We start from the raw sequence: 24,369 nt of genomic DNA, 5'->3' as shown, positions 1-24,369 counted from the left end.
AGGTCACCTCAGCAAGCACTGCAGCCTAGGCCGATGTGCCTTGTGTCTCACTAAGCTGGTTCCTGAAGGCCCTGGGTGGAGTAAAGGCGAGAGAAGAGACTTTCTGGGAAGACAAGAAGCTTCAGGGGGATTTGCAAGGATTTCTTTTCCAGGCTTGTCTGGAACCACTGGCAGGCTGGTCCTTTCAGGGGGCAGCCAGGGGAGTTTAAGACCTGCCCACTGGGTCTGGGGAGAGAGGGTAACCCTGGGTAAAGCTCGAGGCCCCCTTTGGGACTGGGCTGACCCGGTGGGTGGCGGGTTGCCTCCCTGCATTGTGGGATGTGCGCTGCTGACTGGGGTGACAGTGCAGAGGGAGAAATGGAGGCAGCAGGTGTGGAGAGGCCCAGCGAGGGCCTTGCAGGGGCAGTGGGGGTCAGGCCCTGGAGCAGCTTCCTCTTCTTGCATCCAGAGAAGGCTCAGAATCTGATCTACACGTGGACTTAAAGAATCCTGGCTTGGCTGCTTCCAGCTCTGTCACCTGGTGAAGGGTACTTGCCATCTGAGCCTGAGCTTCGCTGTTGGATCATCATGGAGACCGGACGGAAGAGGGGCTGCCCAGGAAGGAGCCCAGTGCTGCTGCAGGGGCTCCCACTCTCTGCCCACGGGGCTCCCCAAGTAGGACCGTGGGATGGCCTGAGAATTGCAAATCATTTGCATCCTTGCTGCCCCCCCACTGAATGCCAGTGGATTCCCCATTGTGACAGCCAGAAACTTCCCTGTGCCCCCATGTGTGGGGTAGTTTCCCCTGTTGAGAACCACTTCTCCCCATCACATAGGTGCTCTCTGATCCTGATCATCCCTGCCTGGCTTCTGACTCCCTCCTGGTCTCCCCACACTACTCAGGCTGCCTCATACCCAAGGGTGTGGATCCTCGTGGGCTGTACAGCCCAGCTTCCTCCCTCTGGGGTCTCTCTAGCCCAGGCCTGGCACATGTCAGATGCTTAGAACATGGCTCCATGCTCAGGGGCAGCAGAGACCAGCTCTCCACCTGACCCATGTTGGGCAGTGTGGGAAGAGGAAGGCCACGGTGATTAACTTTGAATGTCATGTATACCTGTGGCTTGGGTGTCCTGGGGTGCAGTACATGGAAAGGGGTGGCGATGCCCTTGGAAGGGGCATCAGGTTGCTCACTGGCTGGAGGCCTGGGCTGACATGTCCCCTGGGAGTCCTGGGAGAGGGAGTCGGATTCTATGCCTGGTGGATTGGGGGCAGAGGCCCAGGGAGACAGGATGGAGAAAGTAGGCCAGGCTGCCTGCATCTTCACCCTGCCAGCCCCTCCCCTGTCCAGGCCCTGGCTAAGGAATGGGAAGCAGAGGAGACCAGGCTGGCTGTGTAATGGGGCAAGACTGAGGCCTCTAGACAGCTGGCTTAGTTTGCAGCAGTGGTTCCACTACCACAAGAACTCCTCATTCTGTCCATCATTTTGCAAAGACCTTCATTTGACCAATGTGACCGAGACTCAGAAACTGAGGCTGGAAGTCTCATAGCCAGGAAGGGGAGAGGTCACAGCAGAATGCTCCTTAGCTCTGGGGATTCGTGTTAAATGAGGAATTGAATGCCCCGGGAGCAGTCTAGGGAGGCAGCAGCAACAGTGACCTTGCAGTGGCTGGGGGAGTGCAGCATGGGGACATGCCAGTCAATGGCTGCTCCTGAGCCCAGGTGAGGAGGCTGAGGACTTGCTCCCCTGCCTCCAGCTCTGGACCAAGGACACAGCTACACTGTGTGGCTTGGTTTTGGGGTGAGGGGAAGACGGTTAGTTCCAGGTGGCCCCTCAGCCTGGTGGGGACTCAGCCAAATGGCAGTGGCCAGCTTCAAGGGGAAGAATCTGCCATGAGCCCCTTCGCAGCCCAAACAGAGCCGGACGTGAGAGGCAAGCCCAGGGAAGAGGGGGCAAACTGCTTCACAGGTCACAACAGAGCTTCCGGTTTGTGCCAAGATGGCAACTCAGGCTGCTGGTTCTTGCCCCAAAGTCAACCCTAGAGAAACTAGAGCAGCAAGAGGGAAGTATATATTCCAGACAGTAACAGACAAATAGACAAAAGAGTGCAAGAAGCCCAGGGAGACCAAAGGCTGCTGGAGCTGGTAAGTGGATGAGGATGAAGGCGCTCAGCCTGGGCCAGAGAGCGAGGAGAGGGCAGTGGGGCAACAGATGGCAGGAAAGCTTTGTGAGTTCTGCTTTTGCCTCTCCCTGGCATCCCCGTGGGGCACTGTTGCCTGCCTCCTGATAAAATTGTGACAACAGCCCTGCTGGGGTGAGGATGGAGAAAAATAAGGGTTGATAGACCAATAGCACACATCTCCTTTCATGGAACCCGAGAGCTAGTCTGCTAAAAATCCAGACTGTCTTCTGTCACCCGTGTTTCCCCTTAAAGGTCCAGCGAGGAGACCCTGACTTGGGTGGGGTGGTCAACAATGTTTCTGTGGTGACTGCCCCCCCGCCCCAGTGCCTGTGCCTGCCCTTCTCTTCAGCCTCTAGGGACTGACACAGACTGGCCTTTGACATGTCCCCAAAATGCATTACCAGACAGTGGCTGATACTGGGGGAACTTGAACCCAGCAGTATAAGGAGACACTGGAAGAGGGCATCTCCTGTGAGAGAAAGACAGCGCACTGGACTGCACTCACCAACTGGGGTAGGACTGGTCGGATAAACGGACTGTCAAGAAATATATTAGCAATAGGAAACAAGGACAAGGAATCATTAAGAAAAGAAGAACAAATTAGAACATTGGAAGATCAATTGGCAGAACTCCCTCAGAAGACAGCCAGAAAGAATTAATAGATGAACAACATAAAAGGTCAGATATGAGGCAGCTAGAAGCAGAAGTAGCAGCCCTGACATCTGATAATAGAAGCTGCAGAGGAGAGGACAACATAGAAACTGAGCAGAAGAGATATTTGAAAAAATAATGGAGATAGAATTTTCTATAATGAACAAAAGGAAAACCCATGATTTGAAAGGGCTCACAAAATAGTGAAAAACAGGAAAAATAAGGAAAACCCACAGCTAGACACATTAAAATAAAATTTAAGAATATCAAAGACAAAAGAATTATAGATTTTTTTTCAGAGAGACAGGGAAGATCACGCATAAAACTACAGGAACCACATGGCCGTCAGGTTCTCAAGAGCAATGTGGAATGATATTTCTGAAGTTGTGAAGAAAAAGAACTTGGAACCTAGAATTTTGTATCTAGTGAAACTCCCATTCAAATTTGAAGAAATGAGAAAAATATTCTCAGATTCACAAAGCTTTAGAAGGTGTGTAATACAAAGACCCGAATTAAAAACACTTTTGGAAGAAGTACTCAAACAAGAAGAGAAATAAATCCATGAGCTACTTCAAGAGATATGAGAAGTAAAGAAAATCAAAGATCTTGGTAAAGGCTATTGCTATCTTGAAGCAAAAAGAAGGTGAGGACAAATAAAAGAAAAAGAAACTACACATCCATAAGAATCTAGAATTAAAATTTTACTCTAGACAGTATCAGCATGCAGGGTGGGCTGAGATAGGGAAATCAAGGAGGCATGAGAGAGTACTAAACTACTTGTCATATTAGGGGGAAACTATAATTACTAATTTGTGTGAACTATCAATAAATATACATAAATTATTAAGGGCAACTATTTTAAAATAAAAATAAAATGTATAACTTTCCAACTAACAGAAGAAAACTCAACCTATCCAGTGGAAAGCTAGAAAGAAGAAAAAGGGAAATAAACAAACAAAAAGTACAGTAAATGGAAAATATAAAATAAAGTGGTGATAGAAATAAAATTAATGTTCCCTAACTCAGAGAAAAAATAATAACAAAAAATGAAATAAACCTAATGATAATAGCAATTGTAATAAATGGAAGTGAGTAAGACTGCTTAATTAAAAGACAGAGACTCTCACATTGGGGAAGTAAATAGTATCTAATAATGCATGCCCTAAGAAGATACACTTAAATTAAAAAACACAGAAATACACAGTACTACTTAGCCACAAAAAAATGATGGTGATCTAGTACCTCTTGTATTATCCTGGATGGAGCGGGAGCCCATTCTACTAAGTGAAGTATCACAAGAATGGAAAAACAAGCACCACATGTACTCACCATAGAATTTGTATTAATTGATCAGTGCATAATCAACAATTATGTGCAGAAATAGTAGTAACATTCATTGGATGTTGGGCAGGTGGGAAGCAGGAGGAGAGGATGGGTATATTTACAGCTAATGGGTGTAGTGAGCACTGTCTGGGGGATGGACACGCTTGAAGCTCTGAGTTGGGCGGGGCAAGGCAACATATGTAACCTAAACATTTGTACCCCATAATGTGCTGAAATTAAAAAAATAAAATAAAATAAAAATAACTAGAAAGAAAAAAAAACACAGAAATATTAAAAAGAAAATTGAAGGTAAAAAAAAAAAACCAAAAAATAAAAGAATTGAAAAAGATATACAAGGCAAATGAACCAAAATAAGCTGAGATAGCAATCTTAATACCTGACACAATAGAAATTAATGCAAAAAACATCATAAAGGACAGGGATATTTTATACCAGTAAAAGAAAAAATAGATGAGAATATATGGCCATTATTAACATATAGGCAACTAATAATATGGTTTCAAAATATATCCAGCAATAACAAACAGAACTACAGGGAGAAATATACAAATAAATAATTGTAGTTGTAGATTTTATTATAGCCGTTTCTGAAACTGACAAATCAAGCAGAGAAAAATAAGCAAAAAAAAAAAAAAAATTGAAAAATTGAATAATGTAATTCATAAGCTTGAGCTTATATTGAGCTATATATAGAACTCTACACTGAGCACATTCCTTTTAAGCAGAGGGAAGATTTATGACCATGAATCAGGCCATAATAGAAGCCTCAATGAATTCCAAAGAATTAATATCATACAGACTAGGTTCTTTGATCATAATGCAGAAAAACTGGAAATGAATAAAATAAGAAGGACTAAAAAAGTCATATGTGTTTGGAAACTAAATAGCACATTACTATATATCTCAGGTTTTAAAAAATCGTCAAGGAATATAAGAAGTGTTTACAACTGAATATTAGTGAAAACGCTACATATAAAAATCAGCAGGACACAGTTAAAGCCTTATGTAGGCCGGGCGCGGTGGCTCACGCCTGTAATCCTAGCACTCTGGGAGGCCGAGGCGGGTGGATCGCTCAAGGTCAGGAGTTCGAGACCAGCCTGAGCGAGACCCCGTCTCTACTAAAAATAGAAAGACATTATATGGACAACTAAAAAACTATATAGAAAAAATTAGCCGGGCATGGTGGTGCATGCCTGTAGTCCCAGCTACTCGGGAGGCTGAGGCAGTAGGATCGCTTAAGCCGAGGAGTCTGAGGTTGCTGTGAGCTAAGCTGATGCCACGGCACTCACTCTAGCCTGGGCAACAAAGTGAGACTCTGTCTCAACAAAAAAAAAAAAAAAAAAAAAGCCTTATGTAGATCAAAATTTATAGTTTAAACACATTTATTAAGAAACAAGAAAAGTTAAAAATAATAAGCTTAGCACTCAACTCAAGAAGTTGGGGCCAGGCACGGTGGTTCATGGCTGTAATCCTAGCATTCTGGGAGGCTGAGGTGAGAAGATCATTTAAGCTCAGGAGTTCGAGACCAGCCTGAACAAGAGTGAGTGAAACTCCATCCCTACTAAAAATAGAAAACATTAGCTGGGTATGGTGGTACATGCCTGTAGTCCTAGCTACAGTGGAGGCTGAGGCAGGAGGATCGCTTAAGCCCAGGAGTTTGAGGCTGCAGTGAGCTATGATGATGCCACTGCACTCTAGCCAGTGCAACAGAGCAAGACTCTTGTCTCCAAAAAAAAAAAAAAAGAGGAAGAAGAAGAAGTTGGGAAAAGAGCCACAGAACAAAATCAAAGAAACAGAAGAAAAATAATAATTAAGAAAAGGGCAGGCCGGGCGCGGTGGCTCACGCCTGTAATCCTAGCACTCTGGGAGGCTGAGGCGGGTGGATTGCTCAAGGTCAGGAGTTCGAGACCAGCCTGAGCGAGACCCCGTCTCTACTAAAAATAGAAAGACATTATATGGACACCTAAAAATCTATATAGAAAAAATTAGCCGGGCATAGTGGCGCATGCCTGTAGTCCCAGCTACTCGGGAGGCTGAGGCAGTAGGATCGCTTAAGCCCAGGAGTTTGAGGTTGCTGTGAGCTAAGCTGACGCCACGGCACTCACTCTAGCCTGGGCAACAAAGTGAGACTCTGTCTCAACAAAAAAAAAAAAAAAAAGAAAAGGGCAGAAATCAATGAAATGGAGACACCAACACTAATAACAAGGGAGATTAATAAAGCCAAAAGCTGGTTCTTTACAAAAATTAATAAGATAAACAGATCTTTAGCAAGACTGACCAAGAAAAACAGAAAGAAGATACAAATAAAATATGGAATAAAAAGGGTGAAATAACTATAGGTACAATAATGCTCTAAAAATAATTTCAAAACAATGATCAAATATGTGCTCATAAATTTGAAAACCTAAATGAAATGTAAAAATGTCTAGAAAAATATAAAATCCTAAGTTGGTATAATAAGACATAGAGACATTGAAAAGGGAGTCAAAGAACTTCCCTCCCCAAAAAGTCCAAAAGCTAGTGTTTTTACATTTGAGCCTTCCGAAATGTCAAGGAAGAGTAATTCCTATCTTCCATGTGTTGTTCTAAAACATTTTAGGCCAGAAAATTTTATGAACAAAGCTTCAAAAATCCTAAATAAAAGTTTTTGCCAACTGAATCTAACCATGTATTAAAAATGAATATATTATGAAATATAATAAGGGAATAAAATTATGATTATCTCAATCAATACAGAAAAAGCTTCTGATAAGTTTTAATAACCTTTATAATATAAACTCTTAGTAAACTAGTAAGACAAGGCTAAATAGTAAAATTCCACTATGACAATTGTATTTGATAAAATTTTAAATGCATTTATTCCGTTTAATATTGGGAACACTGTCACCATTATGATTTAACATAGAACCAGAGATCATGGCCAATGCTCTATGGAAAGATAAAGAAGTAGGGGGTAAGAATTGGAAAGGAAGACAGAAAACACTTCTTTTGTACATAATATGATCTAGAGATATAAGAAAAACAGAAGCAATAGGCAAACTACTAAAACCAATAAGGGAGTTCAGCAAGGTGGCTGGACGAAAAAGGGAGTTACAAAGGAAATGAAAGCATTTCTCTATGCCAGTAATAATCAACCAAAAAAAATAATAGAAATAGATACCATTCACAATAACAGCAAAACCATAAAGTATCTAGAACATAATAAAATATGTAAGACTTCTTATACATATATAAGACTTCTATGTAGAAAACTTTAAAACTCTAGTAAAGCATGATAGATAATTTGAATAGATAATTTAACACCAGAAAAAGGGACATCTTTCTAAGTTAATTTTTAAGTTCATTGCCATCTCAATCAAAATCCCAGTTGGTTTTTGGAAGAACTTTTAAAACTTACTTTAAAATTTATTTGAAAGAGTAAAGGTTCTCATATAGGTCAATTTAAAAAAAGAAGAGTAAGGAAAGAGACCTTGCCTCACCAGATACTAAGACGTACAAAAGAGCTGTGTGGTGAGGTTCAAGTACAACAAATAGACTAATGGGATAGAATAGAAGACTCACACATAGACTTAATATGCAGTAAGTGGAGAGAAGATGGTTGGTTAGTAAGTTGATGTTAGGTAAAGTGGCTCCTTATATGGAAAAAAAAATAAAACTGGACTCCTACCTAATTCCACATACAATGTAAAAGATACAACTATAAAATCAGAAAATGGAAGAAAATATATTTGTACCCTAGGGGAGGAGGAACACTAACAAAACTTGAAAGCACATGAGGATTAAGGACTTCAGGTCAACGAGGGACACAACTGACCAGGTTAATAGACAGATGACAGACTGAGAGAAGGTACTTTCAATACCTGCACCAACAGGGGTTGATATCTAAAATATACAAAGAACTCTTTCAAATTGATAAGAAAAAGACAGCTATCCCAATAGGAAAAAAAAAAAAAAAAAAACAGGCAGGAAATTTGGACAGATAATTTACAAAGGCGGAAAATAAAAGACTAAAGGCTTATCAAGAGATGCTCAAACCCATTAGTCATCAGAAATGTAAATTAAAACAACAATGACATATCACTGTTGCACTGATGAACATCAGAAAGCTGGAAAACACCAGGGGTCGATGAGGAGGTGAGCACCGGAGCCCTCGTGCACTCCTGGTGGAAGTAGCAGGTCAGATTAAGCATATGCATCCTCTAGGAGCCTGCAGTTCCAGATCCCGGTGTATATCTCAGAGAACTGCACACATAGGTCCAAAAGATTCTGGCTTGCCCAAGACTTTTCCAGTTTTAGCACTAAAGTCTGTGTCCCAGGAACACCCTCAGTCCCAGGCAAGCCAGGATGGTTGGTCACCCTCTGTGTTGGGTATGTCCCATGGAGTACTATGCAGCAGGGAGAAGCAACAGGTTAATGTAGCAGCACAGATGGAACTTAAAAACAGTGCACAGTGGAAAAAAGTAGAAAAAGAAATATTTAACACGTCGCTATTTAAATCCACAAACATATGCTCACAAGACGACAGTACACATTTTGCAAGAATACATAGGAAACGAAAAGATACACATTAAACACATCAGAGCAGTGTATATGGAGGGAAAGAGTGGGGAGAAAAGGGAATACATACATAGATATGTGCATAAAAACAAGAGCAAGGCCCTGTAGGGACCGATGAGACAGTGTGCCAGAAACCGGGACAAATGACTTACATGCTCAACTCCCTGAGCCTGTGGTTCAAAAGAAAAAATAAGCTTTCTGAGGGAAACACTGTGTGTGTGTGTCCCAGTGTCTCCATCACAGGAAACTTTTGGTGGCTGAGGTGGGAGAGGTGCCCCACTTGCTCTTACAAAGGGGTGAGGTCTGTGTGAGACTGGCATTGTCGGAAGCCCAGGTGGCATTCGCCTGGGTCCTCCGAGGGCTCCTGGGAACACTGGAGAGGAATCCCCTGCTCTCACCCTCCTGGGCCCTCAGCCGGTGGCTCATGTTCAGGCCTACAGCACCTACAGCACCTACAGCACCTACAGCACCAAGCGGGCCCTGAGCGGGCAGAGGTGGGCCTGGCCTGCTGTCCTCTGTGTGCACAGGCCTCTCTCGGGCAGAGGCTCCTCCACACCCTCCCACCACCGCCACCTCCAGGAAGCAGCCAGAGACGAGGGGCTCTGAGCATGCGGCCATCAGGGACTTGGGGCCAGTGTGTGCCCGCAGGAGGCAGGGAGGGGTGCTGGTTGCCCGCCGGGCTCAGGGCTGAGGGAGCGGAGTCTCAGGCACCCTACCTCATCGAAGTCAGCCACCTCCTCGCAGTTCTCCAGGACGCGGGAGTAGAAGGATTGCCCTGTGGGGGGAAGAGGACACTCTGGAGTCAGACCTGTCTAGACAACAAGCATAGGTCAGACCTCAGCCTGGCAGTTGTCCCAAGAGCATCTGACTCGCAAGCTCTTGTCGTGAACCGTGGGAGCTCAGGGCTGTGCCGCTCTCTCCAGGCCAGTCCCCAGTAACCTCTCACCTGACCCTCCAGCAGCCCCAGGAGGTAGGCAGGTCAAAGGCTGTTACCCGCATTCTACGCACAGGGATGCTGGAGCGCAGGAGGCCCTGCTGGTGGGAGTGGGTGTGGGAGCAGACCCCAGGGCTCTTCCCTCCGCCATGCTGCTTGTCCAGTGGCTCTCTCAGGCTCCCCTGCAGCCTCCCCTGCTCTGCTGGGGACCCTGGGCCTGCTGCCCTGAGCAGAAGCCTGGTCCCGAGGGGGAGCCTTGGGGGTCTGTGAAGCCCAGCCTCCTTCCCTGACTGGGTCTGCAGCCACACCAGGGGCTCCGGCCCAGACCAGGCCCTGGGACGACTGGTCACATCCCAGACTGTTGTCCCTCGTAGGCCAAGGGGAGGTTGGAAGGGTGAAAGCTCCCTTTGACCTTCTCCCGGATGGGACTGGGGCTGGGTGAGGAAGGAGGCTCGGCGAAGCAGCTTGTGTCCTCTAGGAACCAGGAGCCTCTCTCCTCTGGCCTCCTTGGCCTCATCTGTCTAATGAGAGCTCTCCAGCGCCCTCCAGGTTTTCATGACCCAGGGGCTAGTCCTAGTTCAATGCACAGCCCCCCTCTGACAAGGAGGGCAGGGGTTCCATGTCAGCTCCCCTGGAAACAAAGGAAGGTGGATGGTGTGAGGATGCGGGTGTGTATGTTGGGGGCCAGGGCATGTGGGGAGGATCCGCAGCTTAGAGAATGAGGAAGAAGCTGTAAAGCAGATGCTACATGCATGAAACATCCCTGTGAAAGACAAGGTGGGAAAGAATTGTTAGCGCTAGCAGGGGGAAAACAAAACAAAACAAAAAATCAAAATGAAAAATCTCAATGACAAACCCCAAGTCTTCCAGGGGAGGAGAGTGAAATATGAGAGATGGCACCTGAGCTATAAGCTTCTTTTAATTTTTCCCCCAAGTAGCACACGCTATAAACTGAGAACCAGGTGAACATATTGTGCACTGGGGCGTCCCAGGGCCCTGCTGCTCTGAGTAATCAAAGGCCTTTTCATCCGAGAAGATCTTAATGAGCCTCAGATATGGCTGTCCTCAAGGGTCTCCCGGAGTGGAAACTGAGCAACCTGGGTGGGAGGGGTTGGGGGAGGGGGCAGGCGGGGTTAGGGGGTGCTCCAAGGTGGTTGGAACGTGCATGAAGCACCCAGGCTCAAACCCTCCCCACCTGCGTACTTCCCGTAGCCTTGTTAGAGAGGAAGTAAAATACGGTGAAATCAGCCATTGCAGAAGTTATACATTTCTGTTTTGAAATGCACTAAAATCTCTTTGACTTAGGCCCTGGGAATTGAGATATTCTCAAACAGGATGACCTAAAATTTACCCCTAGGTATTAATAAAAAGCTTTGCCAAAACAAGTCAATTATATAGAAAGAGTCGAAAGGCCAACTTAGTAAAAAAAACAAAACGTCTTTCAGCAGTTTTGCAGCACCACTTTCAGGCTGGTATATACGAACAGGGGCAGGGATCATTCGGGTGGCCCCGTTGTGCTCACTGGAGCAGAGCCAGGGACCTCCATCGTCCGTTCCAAGTTACCAGTGGGATTACTAAGCCCATCTCTCATTTCAAGTTCATTTCCACTTAACATCTACTCCATTCAACATCGTCTTGTTGACATTTCTGCTTCATTTTAAATGGCTTTCAGACAAAACTATTAAAAATCCCAATAGCTAATCACCTTTCTTACCACAGGGAAGATTGAGAATAAAGCTTGAAAGAAAATAGCCTCTTCCTCGCATGGAGAGGCTTTTGCAGATCGAGTGAGGAGGTCAGATGGGGAAAATTGAACAGCATCTTTCCTTCCTTCCTTCCGAGGCAGCTGAGCTATTTGGTTTGAAATAAACTCCCTGAGTCAATAAATGGAGTATGAACAGCAGAGTCTGTGCTTAAAGTGTAATAAATGCCATGGCATCAGAGATACCCAACTCCGATTGGAGGGCTCAGGTGTTCCAGAGCTTAATAGAAATAACTTTTATGTCATTCGCCGTTTTAAAACATCCATACTGCAGCTACCCTCCTAAATGAAGGCGAGCTCAGCGCTTGTTTCAGATGCAGGGTGGTGTGCTAGCCTTCTATGTGATGCGATTTAAAGGACAAAATGTCCCTCCTGCACAAAATGGCTCCCTCTTCCAGATGGTTTACGCTGCTAGAGCCAGACCTTTGAGAAAAGCAGGTGAGTGGGGACGGAGCCGCTAGCCCGTGTGCATTCATTCACTTCCCCGGGCCACAGGGGTCTTCCCTGCCTGGCATGTGTCTGTGCTGCCACTCAGCCCTGGCATCGGGGAGCTGTACAGGGATCATTTGAATCTGGCTGATGTCTTTAAGAGCTTATTACATCCCAGAGGGGGCTATGTGAGGTGCGGAAAAGGCTACTACATGAGGCAGACTTTGGTCACTGGCATGCAAAAAGTATAAAGCGAGAACACAGGAAAAGGAGAAGTGACTCCCATTTTAGCAGGTCAAAAAAGGCATTGTAGTGGCATGGCCATCGCCACTGGAAGACCAGATGGAATCTAGATCTGCAGAGAGACTGGGGTGAAGGGAGAAGGAGGAAATCCAGGCAGAGAGAACAGTGGGAGCAAATGTTTGCAAGCGGGGAGCAGAGAATGGAGCCCAGATGGAGCAGGACACAGGACAGGGGAGTCCGAGGGTGAAGGGAAGGCGGTGGAAGGTCTGCCCTCAGGGAGCAGCCCCTGGAAGGAAGACTGAAGGGGGCCGGGGGCCCAGGAGGGTGGAGGGTGAGGTGGCGAGCCATCTAAAGGGGGAGGAGAAGGTCCTGAGACTATTTTCAGGGACAGCCTGGTTTTGCCAGGACCCAGCCCTCTGGTCCCTATCCCGGCAGTGCCTGTCATTACTGTCGGCCCTGTGTGCGCTGAGAAATAGAGGAAAATACTCTGCTTGTGACTCATTTAAAACCAGCAAAGCCCCATTTTATGCAGTGCCAGCGATGGACTGCAGAGAGCTCAGCAAGCCCCCATCCTCTCCTGCGACTCTCCCATGTCCGTGTCCTGGTACCCCCTCGCCCTCTCTCCCTCCCCAGGGGCTCTCTGAGTGTGGCCCTGCTGTATTTCCACTCTCCCAAGTTTAGACAAGTCTGTTCCTTTCAAAGGCCAGCTACTCCCACAGAGCACCAGGAAGCAGGGCTGAGGCACCCCTGTGTGCAGGAAAAAGAGCCAGGTGTGCGGCCTGGAGCTGCCAACCCCTTGGGGTCTCAGAGTCATTGGTAAGCTGCGGCTGGTTATCTGGCACCAGCCTATATCCTGGGACTGTTGGGAGGATCAGCAAGAGACTGTGTTTGATAAAGTCTGAGTAAAGCCTCAAGTCCCTTACAAGCACAGGGGCAGAGTATAGAGGTTAAGGCTCTAGGGCCAGAGTGCCTGAGTTCAAGTCCCCACTCTACCACTCGCTAGCTGTGTGCCCTTGAAGAAGATACTTAACTTCTCCTTGCCCTAGTTTCCTCATCCGTACAGGGGAGGAAATGATGGTGCTTGGAACAGCATCTGGAGCATGGTGTATTGCTCAGTAAGAAATAAGCTATTATCATTCTACGAAAGAGTCTTGCTTTTCCTTTAGACCTTTAAGTTATGTGCTAAGTATAAAAATGGTCTCTTCTATTATGAATTATATTTGTAGCTTATCTTTAGTAGCATATGATCAGAAACAATTTTTGCCTCATCTTATGTAATTTTTTTTCAAGTTTCAGGTATTTTAGGTGTGATTATCTCTTCTTTTTTTAACAAGGTAAAATTGACATTCATAGATCTCAAGAGTACAGTTTAGTGAGTTTCAATAAATGCGTATGCCTGTGTAATCACCACACAGTCAAGATATAGAGCATTTCCATCTCCTCAACGTGTTCCCTCGTGCCCTTTCCAGTTGATTTCTAGCTCCTCTAGGTAACCACTGCTTTTGTTTCTAGCACAAAAGATTAGTTTTGCCTGTTTTAAACTTCATATAAATGGTATCCTACAGAATGTACTTTTTGTGTGTCTGGCTTCTTTTCGTCAATGTAATGTTGTTGTAATTCATCCATGTTGTTGCATATATCAGCAATTTATTCGCGTTTATTGTTGGGTAATATTCCCTTGTGTGAATATGCCACAACTTGTTGATCCTTTCTTCTGTTGATAGACTCTTGAGTTGTTTCCAGTGTCGGGTTATTATGAGTGAAGCTGCTGTGAACACTCTTATAAAAATCTTTTTGTGAACACCTACCAATTTCACTTCTCTTAGAGAAATACCTAAGAGCAGAGTTGCTGGGTCATAGGGTAGGTGTCCATTTTACGTTATAAGAAATTGCCAAACAGTTTTCCAAAGTCATTGTACCATTTCACAATCCCATCAGCAATATTAAAAAAGCTTCAGTTATTCTACATTCTCATCAACATTTGGTTATGGTCAGAGTTTTACATTTTAGCCATTTTAGTGCATGTGAAATAGTATCTTTTCATAATTTTGATTCTGCTTTCTGTAATGACTAATTATGTTGACCACATTTTCATATGTTCATTGGCCAAATGTCTATCTTATTCTATGAAGTATCTGTTCAAGTCTTTTGCCTATTTAAAAAATTTGATCATTTGTTTTTTTATTATACATTTATAGGGGCTCTTTATATATTCTGGCTATGTGTCTTTTGTCAGATAAATGTGAGTATTTGCAGCCTGTGTGTGGCTTGCCTTCTCATATTCTTTGTTTTTTTTGATGAACAGCAGTTTTCAATTTTTAAAAAATCCAATTTATCAATATTTTAGTGAAATCTTTTTCTTACGTCTAGTGTTTTTTAAATTTTCTTTAAGAAATCTTTGCCTAACCAAAGAACATAACAGTTATATTCTATATTTTCTTCTAAAAGCTTATAGTTTTTTTACATTTACATCTCTAATCCACGTTGAAATAATTTTTGTGGGTGGTACAAGGTAGGAGTTTGAAGTTCAGTTTTTACCCACATAGATAGATAGCTGTCTCTTCTACTACCTAACACGTTGATTGAAAATCAATTGATTGTATATGCACAGGGTCTATTTCAGGACACTCTGTTCTGTCCCATTGGTCTGTGTATCTATTGTTAGGTCAATGCCACACTGTCTTGATTTTTACAACTTTGTAGTTAACCTTATAGTCAAATACATTTGACCTTTGAACGACATGGGGGTTAGTGGTGCCAACCCCCTGAGAAGTTGAAACTCCATGTATAACTTTTGACCCCACCAAAACTTAACTGCTAATAGCCTAGTGTTGATCAGAAGCCTTAACAGTAACATAAACAGTCATTTGACATATATTTTGTATGTTACATATATTATATACTGTATTCTTATAATAAAGTAAGCTAGAGAAAAGAAAATGTTAATATAATTATAAGGAAGAGAAAATATATTTACTATTCATTAAATGGAAGTGGATCGTCATAAAAATCTTCATCCTCATCTTCACGTTGAATAGGCTGAGGAGGAGGAGGACCCCTGGTCTTGTTGCCTCAGGGATGGCAGAGGCAGGAGAAAATCCACATATGAATGGACCCATGCAGTTCAAACCTGTGTTGCTCAAGGGTCAACTGTAGCGTGAACCTTCCAACTCTCTTCTCCATTTTCAATGTTGCTTTGGCTATTTTAGATCTTTTATAGGTCCATATAAATTTTAAAATTGTTTTTAATTTCTACAAAATAGCCTGTTGTGATTTTTAATGGGATTGTGTTTGGTGTATAGATCAATTCGTAGAGAATTAGGCTGGGCATGATGGCTCACGTCTATAATCCTAGCACTCTGGGAGGCCGAGGCAGGAGGATTGCTTGAGCTCAAGAGTTTGAGACCAGCCTGAGCAAGAGCGAGACCCCGTCTCTACTAAAAACAGAACAATTAGCTGGTGTCATGGCGCGTGTCTATAGTCCCAGCTACTTGGGAGGCTGAGGCAGGAAGATCACTTGAGCCCAGGAGTTGGAGGTTGCAGTGAGCTATGATGGTGCCACTGAACTCTAGACCTAGCGACAGCGCGAGACTCTGTCTCAAAAAAAAAAAAAAAAAAAAAAGAAATTCTGTAGAGAATTGGCATCTTAACGATTCTGAATCTTCCAATCCATGAACATATTTTCTATACATCTGGGTTTGTTTTATTTCTGTCAGCATTTTTGTTTTGTTTTGCTTTTAGTGTGGAGTTCTTTTACGTCTTGGTGAAATATTTTTTGTATATTAATAAGATACCTGAAAATTTGCTAAATTCACTCATTAATTGTAGCAGCTTTGAAATAGACTCCTCAGGGTTTACTATGTAGTTTTCTGTGAATAAAGATAGTTTAACTTCTTCTTTTCCAATCTGTATGAGTTTTTTTCTTTTACTTGCATTATTGCACTGTCTAGAACTCCAATACAATGCTGAATAGAAGTGGTGAGAGTGGATCATAAGCATTGCCTTGCTTATGATCTTAATGTTCATTATTTCTGAATTAAGTGTGATGTTAGCTAGATGTTTTTTGCGGTTGTCTTTTTATCAGATTAAGGAATCTCCCTCTATTCCTATCTTGCTAAGAATTCTTGTCATGACTGGGTGTTAGATTTTTGTCAAATGCTTTTTCTGCATCTATTGATATAATCATGTGGGTTTTTTTCTTTTATTGTGTTAATATGGCAAAATATTTTCACTGATTTTCTAATTTTAAAGTAACCTTGCATTCCTGGGATAATACTCACCTTGTCCTGATGAGTTATCCTTTTCATATAATGCTCTTCAGTTGGCTAATATTTTGTTAAGGATTTTAACATCTGTGCTCCTGAGAGATATTGGGCTCTAATTTTCTTTTCATGTAAGATCTTTGTCAGATTTTGTTATCATAAAATAAGTTGGGAAGTGTTCTTCCTTCTCTATTTTCTGAAAGAATTTGTGTAAGATTGGTATTATTTCTTCCTTAAATGTTTTCTGGAATACACCATGAAACCATCTAGACCTGAAGTTTCCTTTATTGGAAGGAAGTTTATTTGTTGTCATCGTTGTAATTACAAATTCAATGTCTTGAATAGATATTGCGTTCTTAAGAATTTCTATTTCTTTTTGTGTTTGTTTTCCTAAGTTGTTTTTCAAAGAATTTGTCCATTTAATTTGAGTTGTAGACTTTATTAAGATAAGATATTTGTGATATTCGCTTATTTTCCTTTTAATGTAATGGCATTCCCTTTTTCATTCCTGATATTGGTAATTTGTATATTCTCGCTTTTTTTTCTTAATCAATCTTGCTAGGGTTTATCTATTTTATAAATTTTTTCAAAGAAACAACTTCTGGTTTTATTAATTTTCTATTAATATTTTCTATAGTTATATATATTTAGATACACAAATATTTACCATTGTGTTAAAATTGCCTACAGTATTGAGTACAGCACAGGTTTGTAGCCCAAGAGCAATAGGCCAAACCATATGGCCTAGGTAGGCTACACCATCTGGGCTTGTGTAAGTACACTCTATAATGTTTGTACAATGATGAAATCACCTAATGAGGCATTTCTCAGAATGCATCGCTGTTAAGCAAGACTTGACTGTAAATGGAATTATACAATCAATAGGTGGTCTTTTGTGTCTGGCTTCTTTCATTCAGCATAATATTTTCAAGACTTGGGTTTAATTTGTCCTTCTTTTGGTAACTTCTTAAGGCAGAAACCTAGATTATGGGATTTACAATTTGTTTTTCCTTTATTTGTTTGTTTGTTTGTTTAGAGACAGAGTCTCACTCTGTCACCCAGGCTGGAGTGCAGTGGCACAATCACAGCTCACTGCAGCCTTGAACTTCTGGGCTCACATGGTCCTCCCGCCTTAGCCTCCCTAGTCACTTGGACTATAGGCACGTGCCACCACGCCCTGCACGCTTTTCTTCTTTTCTGCTATAAGTATTTAAAACTATAAATGTTGATATGTTGTATTTTCATTATCATTCATTTAGAAATGTTTTATAATTTCTCTTTGGTTTTCTCCTTTGATCATAGGTTTTTAAGAAGGGTATTAATTTCCAAATATTTGGGACTTTTTAAGATACTCTTCTTGTTATTGGTTTCTAGTTGAATTCCAGTTTGGTCGGAGAACATACTCTGCAAGATGTCAGTCTTGAAATGTATTGGGACTTGGCTAATTGCCCAGCATATGGTCTCGCTTGGTGAGTGTTCTATGTGCACTTAAGAAGAATCTATATTTTTCAGTTTGGGAGTGTAATGTTCTAGAAATGCCAATTAGGTCAATGTGGTTGATGGTGTTGTCAAATCTTCTATATCCCTAATGATTTTCCTGTCTAGTTATTTGTGATTATCTCTTACAATAACACTTTTTGTCCTTGTCAGGAACACATCATCAATTTTATAATGACAGTTGATGGCACAGTAGAATGAAGAAATTCAATTCAAAAAGAGTTGTCCAGGAAAGCAGCTGTTTCTCAGATTTCTTAAATAGCGTGATCTCTGAAAATCGTCAGTGTCACAGAGCCAGATTTGGGATACAGAGTCCCTGGGCCTCCCACAGGAGACTGCCCTCCTATCTCCCCCATTTCTTAGCTAAATATAGGTCCCATGTAACCCTACCCCTTTATTTTCCACAAATCTTACTCAAATATTTCTGCCTCTACTTACTTACTTACGTTTAACCCATCCTGTTAACATCTAGGTATAAATGACCGAAACTCAGGCTTGGGGCAGGGATTTATCTGAGAGGCAGGGACAGGGCAGGGATTATAAACCCCATCTCTCTGGCTCAGCTCAAACCTGTACTTCTTCCAGGTGCTCATTCAAATTCTGACTTTGCCGTGTAACTAACTAGTAACTCTGGTTCCCATTTTTCAGACCCTAACACTGAGGCAGAGGAGGAGTGTGGTGTGTCCCTTTGAGCCATGGACAGTTCCAGCCACACACTCAGCAACTGCTGGGTCCTAGGTTCCCCATTGCTGTGGCAGATGGAGGAGCTCGTGGTCCCAGTGATCCACAAGCTCGTAGAGCGTCCATCCCTCGCCAGGCACTGAGGATATAATGAGGCACGATGGGAAGATGACTTTTTTTAATACTCTCAAATGGGACAAAAATATTGTTGAAACTGTAATTCTGACTTCATCTTAAACTCCAGCTTAACAAGAAGAGCCAGTGAGTGAAAACTGATCACTATCTAAGCAGATGAGCCTTCCTGCTTTGAAAAAAAATAATAATGAAATAGAAACAAAGACAGTCAGTGTCTAGAGGGTGGATGAATCCAGGCAGAAAGCAGTCAGGGGGCCTGGGTTAAAAATGATCACATGATGTTCCTTGTCTCAGGAGAACTTTCTGGAACCCTGGGGTCACTGCCTGGGGCTGCCTGGGTGGTGGTTGCAGAGGGGCCCCTGTTGCTAATCCATCAGCTGCTCCTGCTGCACCTGCAGGCCGTGCTCCTTCCCCGCTTCTGTGTCAGCTGTGTCTGTGCCAGGCACTGAGCCGCCCGGGAAGCAGCCAAGGGCCTGCCCTGGGGGCACCCACCTGGGTGGGTTTCCACCCCGACATCTTCATGTCTGCCAGAATTTAAAGTGTCAGCAAATGGGAGGAGTCCAGAGGGGGATCAGCTAAGCCCTGCCCCCCAAATCCCTGGGTCCAAGGTGGTCCCTGGGGCCACAGTCTACTCTACTCCTGTCCAGAGACACCCTGTCCTGCCCTCTCTCTCACTCCCCCAGTCCCAGCAAAGCCGCTCCTCCTCTCTGACCCCCCAGAGGCTCTCGGCCCTCTGTCTGCACACCACCCCAGCTTCCTCCCTGGGCTTCCTGCCTGCAGTCTGGACCTCTGGAATATTCTTTCCAAAACCAGATCTTAGCACCCCATTCTCCTTACAAAGCAGCCTTCAATCTCTACAGTGTGACGCATCTCCACGCCACTGCATCTGTGCCGGTGTCAGCCCCTGGAATGGAGCCGGGGCCGACTCTGAGCCCCACTTCCCTTCCCATGTGCCCTTCGTCTGTCCGTCTGTCCGTCTGTCCCTCACTAACTCTGGCAGCTTCCCGACCTCCTGGGCTCAGTGGCCTTGGCACCTGTGCCTCCCTTTCCACAGCACTCCTCACACGCATGGTGACATGTGGTGACTCCTTTCTCTTGGGGGCAGGAGCCACGTCTCTTCCCTGCTCTCCTCGCAGCACCTAGAATAGCACCTGGCACCTGGCTGCCCCTCAGTGAATAGTCATTACCTGGATGAAAGGAAGCACGGGTGAGTGAATGATTAAATACTTGATTTAAAAACACATTAAAATGAAGCTTTTTATATTTGGAAAAAACGTTGTGACATGGATAAGACAATTAGGAATTTGATCACTGAATATTTGATAGTATTAAAGAATTATTGTTAATTTTTAGGAATGATCAAATAGGCAGGGGTTTTTGAGTCCTTATCTTCCGTAGCTAGGTACTGGATGTTTGCAGATGGAATGGGATGGTGTTTGGGATTGTCTTCAAAATAATTTGGGGTGGGGGAGTGGGATGGAGTATAAATGAAATAAGATCGGCCATGAGTTGATGGTTGTTGAAACTGGGTGGGGAGAATAAAGGTCCATTGTACTATTTCCCCTACTCTTGTATATATTTTATGTTGTCTATATAAAAAGTTTTTTGTTTTTTTTTTAAAGGGCCAGACCCAGAGATGGAAGTAGGTAGGAGAGAAATATAACAGCCCTCGTGTTACCAGTAAAGGTGGATAAGACAACCACGGCTCTGCAGTTTGGGAAAATTATTTGCAAGTCTGTCCTCAAGCACAGCATTTCCAAAAGCATTTTTGCTGAGGGCCTCTGTAGCAGAAGACAGTTTTACAATCATTTCCATTTCATGAGAGCATATTCCTCTTATCGAAGCAGGAAAAGCCCGAGGAATTTTCCATGCTCTGCCTGCTGTCTTCTGGTCCGCATGTGCTTGCTCTGGGTGGGAGGAGAGGGGAGCACCCACCACCTGGGGGGCTTTGGGCAGAGATTCCCCTGCAGGGTGCTGAGGGGGCCTGCGGGTGCCGGGAGGAGTGGAGGCTGCAGGGGACACATCCCTTGGTCTACAGCGAGCACACAGGGCTGAGAGCACAGGCAGGCCCAGGCTGCAGAGGCTGCCCTGAGGGTCCCCTCTACTGCTGCCTTCCATGGGGGCAAAACCCAGCCCACATCCTCCAAGAGAGGGGTGCTAGGCTGGACCAGTGTCCACAGGCAGGGCCTGGCATCGAGGGGCATCTCAGGGTCTGGTGCTCTGATGCTCTGACTCCTTTACCAGGGTTGGTAGAGAAGTTTCCAGATAGAAATGGTATTTATTATCAAGAGGGAGAGCTCCCCCTTTTTATTGGAGAAAAGAAATCTAATTTGGAGCCAGAAGCCATCCCTGCAGCCGAGAGTAGGGGAGATCTTGTCCCCAGTGCTCAGGTTGGGCCCAGCCCTTCCCAGCACAATGTCCCACCTGACCCCATGCTCCTCTCCTGGCTGGTCTCCCTCTACCCACTCCCCGCAGCCTCTGCTCCAGCCACATGTAGTGGCCTCCTGGTCACTGCACTTGACCGTGATTCCCCTCCTCTGGCCTCTGGTCCGGTCAGTCCTTCACCCAGGATGGGCTCGTCTTAGCCCTTCCTCACCCCTCCTTCTGCATCTCCACATGTGCAAGCCGGGCAGTTACTCAAGACCCAGATCTGCTTCCTTCTCCCCCAGCCCTGCTCCTCCTCCCTCTACCGCAGCCTTCCCTGATCTCTGTAGCACTAAGTGAGCTGCATCCTCTGGTCACTGTGGCAATTTGCCCCACGCGCACACCTCGGCCCTCCTGGAGGCTGCCTTCGTGTCCGTTACGTCTGCGCGTTTCTTCCCCTCTATTGGACTATGAGACCCTGGTTTGTCCCCCACTCTGTCCTGTGTGCCGTCGCAGCAAGGCTCAGAAAAGCATGCTCACTGAAGGGCAGGTCCACATGCAGCCCCCTTACTTAGAGGATGAGGTCATCTCCCTCTGGCGGCCTGGAAGATTCTCCGGGCTGGGGAGGTTGATGGAGGGAGTAGGAGCCAGGGTTCTGAGGTCCTGGCTCTTGAGGCCTCTTCCAGTCCCTTGATCCCCACTGGATAGAAAGTTCTGGTGTGGAAGTTCACAGATGGGGAAACTGAGCCAAAGGGTGGCTGTGCCACAGTGAAAGAACTTAAATCCATTAAATGGCAAGTACCTCCAAGACAGAAACCATTTCTTACTTATTTTGATGACCAAGCGCAGTGCTTAGCATAGGCTCAGTTAAGATAGCTAAGGGCTGATCTCTGCCTTGAAGGTGCTCAATAGTGCAGGGCACAGAAATGTGGCCAGTTTTTAAAATGCAATGTACCATAGAAGACCCATGGCAGAAGTATGTACAAAGTACTGCAAGGGAAGGAGAGGGCTTCACAGAGGAGGTGGCATGTGAGCTAGGCCTTGAAGGATGAACAGAATTAATGGGAGTTCTCAGGGTGGAGGGTGGAGGTCACTCCAGGTAGAAGAAATAGAGCGTCTCAAGGCTTGGAGGTGTAAGGGGCTTGACATCTTTGGGGATGGGCTGGACGTTCACTGCTGTGGGAACACAGTGGGTGGGAGCTGGGGGTAGGTGGGAAGAGAGCAGTGAGGATTAAAAGGCCAAGGGGAAGCCTTGCTGGAGTGAACCTCTGAGCCGACCCTGGGCCATGGAAGCCTCCAGACATCCCCACCTCACACAGAAAATCCCCAAACGTCAAGCTTTGGCAAGAAGCCTCAGGGGCTGGAGAATGAGAGGGATGAACACAGCTGGCCCCAGTCTGCCAACTCACTTCCCTGACAGCTCAGGTCCCCAGGCCTAGGGGCCTGTGGGGTGCTGAGCCCTGGACAGAGGTTAGACTAGAAGAACTTAGAGACCTTTCCCACCCTGCGTTCTGTGGCTCTATGATTGATGCAGGGAATTATTTTAGGAGTTGAGAAAGGACAAACCAAAAGCTAATACATCCTCTGTTTGAGTATCCACCTGCGGTCAAGACAGCCCCTTCCCAGACAGCCCATTCCTGATTCTGCCTGGTAGCAGCAGGCCTCTGAGCTCAAGGGGGACGACAGTCTCCATCTTGGGAATGGGAACCTGAGGGCCCATGACCCGCAGGCACCACTGGGACTGGAGTCCAGGCCTCCCTGTCTCCTGTCTGGCCCAATGGGATAGGGACTCCTGGAGGGCCAGGCTGTGTCTCCTTCACCCCCAGAGCCCAGGCCTGTCCACAAATATGAGTGTGTTCAGGGAATGAATGGATAGAGCAGGACCAGCCTAGGAGTGGCTGTCCGGGAAGTCAGAACTGAGAGCTGGAGACAGAGCTGGCAGGGAGCACCGGGCGAGCCTGAGCCCGGGGTGCCGACTGGCCTGGGGGTGGTGGGAAGGAGGGTGGCCACAGGCAAAGCTGTGCAGGCCCAGCCCACGTGGGAACAGGGGTCTGGGACAGTCTGGCCCCACCCGGCTCCTGTGGAACATCTCGGCTGGAGGCTCCTACAGAGTAGAGGCCTGGCCCAACCTGCCTGCTCCTGGCACAGGCCAGGCACCTGTGCTCACCCTCAGACATGCTCTCCGCTCCCCGTTATCTCTCTCTGCTCACTGCCAGCTGACAGAGGACGTGGCTGGGCTGGAGAGAAGACGACTCGGGAGCCGGCAGCTGATGCCAGAGAGACCTGAGATGGTCTCCTGACCAGCACAGGAGCCATTTGGACACTCTTTCCTCAAACTCTCCCACACCTGTGGTCTCCCTAAAGCAACCTGGTGACGTGGCTGTTATTATCATGCCAGTTTTACAGATGAGGAAACTGAAGGTCAGAGAGGTGAAGTAAGTAGAGAATCCAGGCAGGGATTCAGGGGCTTCTGACTCAGTATCTAGAGCTTTCTCCACCACAACCCAGGAGGGCTCTTTCCATGCTGTCTGGATGGCACAGCACAAAAGTTCAAGCTGCATTTCAGCCAGCTGCTCTGGCCTAGCTGGGGCCACTGCCGACAGGCACAGCTCGCCCAGGGCTCCATCACCCAACCTGGCATTGAGCCCACTCAGGGCGTTTAGGGAGTTCGGGGCCAGTGTCTCCTCTGACCATTCACCAGTTTGTTCCTTCCCACAAAGTATTTGCTTGGCCACCAGTGGCTGTGTGTGCCAGAAGATGCTGTGGAACATTCTAGAGTGGGTTGGTTCCCTCTGAATTGTTGTGTATGTCGGGATGCCTATAGCTGTCAACTGCTGGCTGCACCAGGCTAATGGCGGAAGCATCTCTGGTTGTAATAAGGGACTCTTGGTTGAAAACTGCCACCTGCCTATTCCTGCCACCCACTCTCTTCCCTAGGAGCTCTGCCCGTGGCCACCTCCCACAAATGCAGGGGTGGGGGTTGCTTTCACTGCTCAGAGAAGAAGGTGGGAACAGGCAGACAGGGTGCTCACACTCAGGGGGCCCAGGAGGAGACCGAGAGCTGACAGGACTGAGCTACCAGGATGAGGTCCTGCCACCAGGGACCACCGTACCTCAGTCCCTCCACGAATGCCACACAGATCTCTCTACACCCAGCCCTGGCCTGGTGCAGCCTGGACCGTCCTGATGTAGCTGCAGCAACATAGCAACCTGTAGCTACACAGCCAAACACTGTGCTGTCTCTGGAACACAGGGCCGCGTTGCACAGATGAAAGGATGCACTTGTTTTTAATGAAGCAGCACGAGCCGGCAGGTGGCACATGGAGATCTGGGTGCTGCAGAGAAAGCAGT

The 24,369-nt window shown here is 45.7% G+C and overlaps 1 protein-coding gene across 3 annotated transcripts in view; it reads right to left on the bottom strand.

Annotated features, from left to right (window-relative positions):
• The window catches only part of OTOF (otoferlin), a 91,435-nt gene that overhangs the window by 65,298 nt on the left and 1,768 nt on the right, over nt 1-24,369 (bottom strand). For all 3 annotated transcript variants that reach the window (XM_069495272.1, XM_069495273.1, XM_069495274.1), the window contains exon 2: nt 9,428-9,486. In XM_069495272.1, the coding sequence (XP_069351373.1) occupies nt 9,428-9,486 (59 nt within the window). The remainder of the gene's footprint in view (nt 1-9,427; nt 9,487-24,369) is intronic.

This window comes from Eulemur rufifrons, chromosome 19 (assembly GCF_041146395.1).
Source record: "Eulemur rufifrons isolate Redbay chromosome 19, OSU_ERuf_1, whole genome shotgun sequence".
In the NCBI taxonomy this organism is placed as follows: domain Eukaryota; kingdom Metazoa; phylum Chordata; class Mammalia; order Primates; family Lemuridae; genus Eulemur; species Eulemur rufifrons.
This window is presented reverse-complemented; position numbering and strand designations above follow the sequence as displayed.